This window comes from Cephus cinctus, unplaced genomic scaffold, assembly GCF_000341935.2.
Source record: "Cephus cinctus unplaced genomic scaffold, Ccin1 Ccin1_scaffold0997, whole genome shotgun sequence".
Lineage (NCBI taxonomy): Eukaryota > Metazoa > Arthropoda > Insecta > Hymenoptera > Cephidae > Cephus > Cephus cinctus.
Window position 1 is genome coordinate 724513 of NW_014333542.1, and position 6160 is coordinate 730672.

The following is a 6160-nucleotide window of genomic DNA, read 5'->3' on the forward strand; positions in this document are numbered from 1 at the left end:
AAAGAAATATGGAATTAATGAAGAAATAAATATATAAGACGAAGAAGAAGAAAGTTGCAAAGGAATATGAGGGGTATTTCCAAGAGACCAGTATAGGAGACCGGCTCGAGGAAGAATGAGCGCTCCGAGTCCGGGCGCTGCCTTCGTCGCTTCCCCCACCTTCCCCCACTCGCCGAGTCCTGCGCGACGAAGTTGCGCGCACACAATTTTGGGTAACTTCCAGTATTTCTAAGTATGCTTGGCCAGAATTTCCGACTTCTAAGTGTTAATATTTTACTTTGTTAATTTAATTAATTATTTTAATCTTCCAAACACCTAATTTATTAATATTTCAATTTGAACGTAATTTATTTTCGATATTCTACAATTTCTATTCAATTTTTATCTACACTATTTAGCCTCAATTTGTTGTTTTGAATCAATTTCGATAGTAACTCAAGGTCTAATAATATTTAGTAACATTTGGAAAGCTTGTAATATAATAAAGAATATATAGTATAGTATAATCATGTATTCATTAAATCCTCAGATAATTAAGAAAAGCAATACGCATAGTGAGCGAATCAATATAAAACAAAGTAATAACCGCGTGTCTCGAACTCGAGACTCTGCGTGCTAGCCGAAACACTATGCATGTCTGCTGTTCACTCATCAGAGTATGAAATTCAAAAAACTCATATTTATGTTATTACCCGCGTTTGGGATTTGCTTAGAATGTACTTTCTACCGATCACAAACATGAAGCTGGTTCGAGGTTCCTTCGTCCAAAGGACGCGTCGACTTCAGATGCACATGCTTCAGAGTGCCACCCGGTATAATTCCATGCGTCTCACGGAGCTCACGAAAATCAAGCGTAGTATTACTATATATACTTGACCAATCAAATACGTGGACTGGTTTGACGGCCCTCCACACAGGTGGCGCGTCGATGCCGAAATAAAACTTATACTATGAAAATCGGCTCCTTGGCAATCTCCCTCTCATCTCGGAAACTACGAAGTGAATAAGAGGAACATACCGAATAGAACCGCTCGATTAGAAGTTCAAATGTCGACTACCAAACAAAACGTTGCGTCCCTAACCTATCGGTGAAATGCGTACACTTGCATAGGGTAGTAACGTAGAGAAAAGCATCCGGGAAGGTGGCGAAACACTGTTAGGATGGAGGAGATGGAGCAATTGCGGAATGTCGAGGATTTGTGCAGATTATGTCTCTCTGTTGATCAGCCAAAGTCCTCTGTATTTCGTGGGGAAGACTCTTCTGTTTCGCTTGCTACTAAAATAGAGGCATGCCTCTCGATCGAGGTTTGTTACTCATTGTGATATACTTTGTGCAATTGTGCCTGGTCCTTTGGATATTTTAATAGACTGTGACCTACTATACCCCGTAGTAGGGTTATAAGTAGAACTGTTGGATATAAATAATGTCAAATTTGTAAAGCACTAGCGTCCTGGTTATATTGCGTTACTACGTTATTATTTAATGTATTTTTACAATCACGTGCCATAGATTTCTCAAGGCGACAAGCTCTCTACCACAATATGTACAGAGTGTGTGACGAAGGTCAACCAGTGGCATGCTTACAAAGAATCCTGTCTACGGTCCCAGGATAAACTGCAGGAGTGGTTGGCGAGACAGACTTCTTCAGAACTATTGGTAAGATTTTAATTGTTACAGCTAGCTGTTGTAATATTCAACAGCCTAATGGATCAATGTTTTGTTTGTAACTAGGGAAATGCTGTAAAAGAAGAGCCTGAGAAATGGAACTATGACCCTTGGGAAGATAATAGCTCGGTTCAATTCAGTGAACTCAGTGAAACAGTTAGTAGATCCTCACATACGAAGATGACTGTATTGTAATATTGACTGCATTTCTGTTTTCCTATGTTCAGGATTCTAACTACTCACGAATATCTTGCACCAACGATCAGGAACATTCTGAGGAGAAAACGAGTGAAGATGTCAATGGAGGGTCAAAGTGTACCGAGTTGTTAAAAGATATGGTAAATGCAGAAGTTTTGGGTAGCTCCTCCAAAGAACCAGTTCATAAGGAACAGATTCCGTTAAAAGCGATTAAGAAAGAACCATTATCAAATCATGAAAATGATACCAATGTCGAGGTGGCGCCAGTGCCAGGTGGAGAGTTGCTTCTCAATCCTTTAGCCATTAATAAAAATAAACCAGACATGGTAATGGAAGCCGATTCAACCCAGAAATCAACGACAGCGGCAGTCACTGTCAAAAGAAAAGTAAGACGCGGTCCGCATACACATTACAGAGGACACCGAGTGTTCAAACAGAAATGTTCTTTCTGTCAGATCCATCTACATTCAAAATTCACGTACGCGAAACACATGGCAAAATTTCATTCGGACGCAGATAATGTTCAAGAAAGTCAGAACGCAGAAGCGGTAGAAAAAAAAGTGAAGGCGTTACCATCTCAAAAGACAAAAACTATAACGGACGTATCAGGAGAAGTTGAAGAGATGATCGAGGACGTGGAGGAGGAAATAGACATGATGGATCAGAACTCTTCCCTTTCGCAAGTTCAGCAAAGCATAATCAGCCAATTGAAGACATTTTCGTGTTACTCTTGTCAGCTTTCATTTCCGGACCGTCGCAGTACATTGTATCATATTCGAGAACACATGCCTGACCTACGACCTTACACTTGTGTGGCATGCCTAACTGAATTTCCCGATAGGTCCACTTACCAGTCTCATTGTGGTGCGTCTGTCGAGTGTGCCATGAAGATAGCTCTTGTCGTGCCCACAATGGGCATCGAGAAGCTTTTCACGTGTAACATGTGCCTGCGGCCATTGAACAATCGCAAAGAACTGCTAAGTCATTTGTCCAAACATTCTGACAAGCAGTACGCAAAATTAACGACGTCAATGAGCGTTCCTCCAAAACTGAAACCCATATCCTTACTGACAACTGAGGAGACGAATACCGTATCCGCCGATCATATCTACGCTACCATGCCGCATCCTTATAAAAATGGCGACCCTGCGTTCAATCACGAGTGCAACTTCTGTGGGATGATATATCGATACAAGCCAAACATGCTGAAGCACCGTGATATATGTAAAAGACTTCCGCCGGATGCTCGTACTGTGTATAAGTGCGTCCATTGCGGCATGACCTTCAGGGTGTTCAAGAAGTTTCACTCTCACACTAAAGTGAAGCACAAGAAGAGGGAATTCGTTTGCTCAAAATGCTATGGGAAATTTCGATCGCCTCGTGATTACCTGTCTCATCATGAGAGCCATACGAAGGTCACGTCAAAGAATGAGAGGTACGTGGAAACGGAGAACGGAGAAGACGTGATCCTGGATAACAAAGAGACCCGCGTGTCGAGGATCAATGATAAAAAGTATAATTGTGGAATGTGCGACATGGATTTTGGAAGCAGGTCTGAGCTAACGAAGCACAAGAATGTGCATCTGAAAGTGAAGATCTACTCGTGCGTCATCTGCAGGAGTATGTTCAGTAGTGCAGGTGCTCTGGAGATACATATGAAGGAGCATGGGATTGAGGATCCCAGAGAGAGGAAAGCAAACAGTTCCTGCGTGGAGTACAGAACTCCTGGGAACGGTGAACACGGTGCAGGCCACAGTACAAATTCCAGTGGCATCAGGTTCAACTGTGACAGTTGCATCAAGAGTTTCTCCAACCTGGCGAACCTGCGACGGCATATCAGGAACGCGCACACGCCGAACGAGGTCTTCAAGTGTCCTGATTGTTTGAAGGTCTTCAGCGATAAAACCATTTACGAGCAGCATGCCAAGGCTGAGCACAAGTCTTCAAGGCCGTCTTATCAGTGCATCAGGTGCACCAAGATCTTCGCCCTGCATGCGAACCTCGCGCTGCACGTCCTGAACGTTCACGAGAACAAACTGGGTACGAGGTTACAGTGCGACATTTGTGGTAAGAAATTTATCGAGGAGACATCCTTGCGGATTCATAAAGGCTGGCACGCAAGGGCCAATTGTCGTTTGAACGCTGACAAGTTTCCAGATGACGCTAAGAGGGTGAAGATCGAAGCCATCCCCGTGGACTCCTTGAAGCCGGCCAAAGCCAGAAAGTCCTTGCCAAGTGTGCCAACTACTAGGCAGGTGCATCAATTTCAGTGTTACGTTTGTCATGAAAATTTCAGGGAGATTAATCGCCTCAAGGTGCATCTTCAGGATGTTCACCACGCGGACAGCAAAGACGAGAAGAGTCACGTGAACAAGGAGCTGCATTGTCAACTCTGCACCAGTGTGTTCCCGGACAACGACAGCTTGCAAAAGCACATGAAGTGGCACAAGGAGAATCCAATTTCGAGTGCGCAGAAACGCAAGAATTTTCAGTGTGACGTTTGCGGCAAGTATTACACCCTGAAGAAGAGTCTGGCGCGACACAAGAAGCTTCACAAGGCGACGGCAGTGGTATCCTTGAAGCTTCAGTCTCTAGCAAGGAAGCAAATGGCTGCCATGTACCAGTGCCCAGTATGTCGCAAGGTCTTCGATACCTACATGGGTCTACAGAGGCATAAGGTCTGTCACGGGTCCGAGTCGAGTACACAGAAATCGTCCCAGTCAGCCCGTGCCAAGAGGACGTCGGTCAATATGGAGCACGAAGATCTGAGGAATCCAAAAATCGAATTGGACGATTCACCGGAAATCGATTCACTCGACAACAGTGGCGCCAGGAAACCCGTCACGTGCATACTCTGCAAAAAGGTCTTCCCCGGCATGAGCACGCTCCTCAAGCACAAGCAGACCGCTCACAACATCCGCTACAATAGACAGTCGAAGCAACCTAAAGTCGAGTTCATACCGATCCTCCAGCGAAGCGGTCGCGTCGGCTGTAACCTTTGTCCCAAGGAATTTCCAACGTTGCCAAGACTGAAGCAACACTTCACCCTGATTCACAAGTCTGAGCACAGTGGTTGCACGGCTCACTGCTGCGACCCTTCAAACGCTACTGTGTCCAAAACGAAGAAGAAGGTGCATGGCGGCCTCGTTGTCTTCTGTAAACTGTGCGAGAAGCATTTTGATAACAAACCTGACGTGGTGGATCATCTGATTGGGAAGCACAGGTGCGGCGGCGACTTCGATAAGCAGGATAAATTCTTTTCCCTGCTGAACTTGGACACTTACGTGGTGAACGGCGCAAACGGTACTATCTGTCCTACTTGCAATATCAAATATCCAAATTTGAGATCCCTCAAAATTCATTATTTCAAATTTCATGACTGCATATGAACACACGTGGGACTCATCAACAGACGACTGAATCTTGTTCTCGCGTGAACCCTTCACTCTTGTGTTCGCGCTTCATTTACTTATCCTATATTACATTATATATATTTGCGCATAGAATATCAGTTTAAAAAAAAAAGAGGCTCTCATAGATGTAAATATGAAAAGTATAAGACGAGCCTGTCTAATTGACCAATGTTATATTTTCTTTTTTTTATTTCTCTTTTCTTTTATTTCTGCTTTTTACCTTATTGCTACAATTCTAAGACTATTCACGGATTAACACTGCAAAGTGTCTGGTACCGAGTACCTGCTAATTACACTTTGAATACTCGTAAATTTGAGTAATTGAGTTAGATCATAGTTTCTACTTTTAAGATGATACTAAAGCATATAACAGTAAGGTGTACCATTCTAAGGGTAGTAATAAAAAAAAAAGGTAATATTACACAACACTTATTCTCCAGTCTTCTTTTTCCCGTACTTTCTCCTCTCGTTTTACGAAGAATAAATAAAACCGTAAGAATCGCCTACCCAGGATCTGAGGAATTTCGGAACACACAGTGAAGTTGGTAAGGAAAGAAAATGCATCACGAGACGATTATTTTTTTTTCTTCTGTTTCTCTTTTCTTTTCTCACTTTCTTTTTTTTCTTTATGAATGCACAAAACATTTTAATATAAACTTAAAAATTCGTACAACAATATGAAAAATTATAGACTATTATACACATATATATATATGTCATAATTTTTATTTTTCATTTTCAAGGTTTTATCAATATTTTAACGGGATGGAAAATTTCCGTTTCTCACTAAGTATATAAATATAAAGTGAACCGTTGCACGGCCCCGCGCTACGTCTTACAATCAAAATGTGTAATTATATATATATATAATATATATATATAT

General features: G+C 42.3%; 1 protein-coding gene across 1 annotated transcript; it reads left to right on the forward strand.

The window, feature by feature from the left end:
- Positions 1–307: 307 nt before the first annotated feature.
- Positions 308–5705, forward strand: LOC107271605 (zinc finger protein 62 homolog). Its single transcript, XM_015747805.2, has 4 exons — positions 308–1305; positions 1511–1657; positions 1733–1822; positions 1894–5705. The coding sequence occupies exons 1-4, from the start codon at positions 1162–1164 to the stop codon at positions 5251–5253; spliced, it is 3741 nt and encodes a 1246-aa protein (XP_015603291.1). The 5' UTR covers positions 308–1161; the 3' UTR covers positions 5254–5705.
- The last annotated feature ends 455 nt before the right edge of the window (positions 5706–6160 follow it).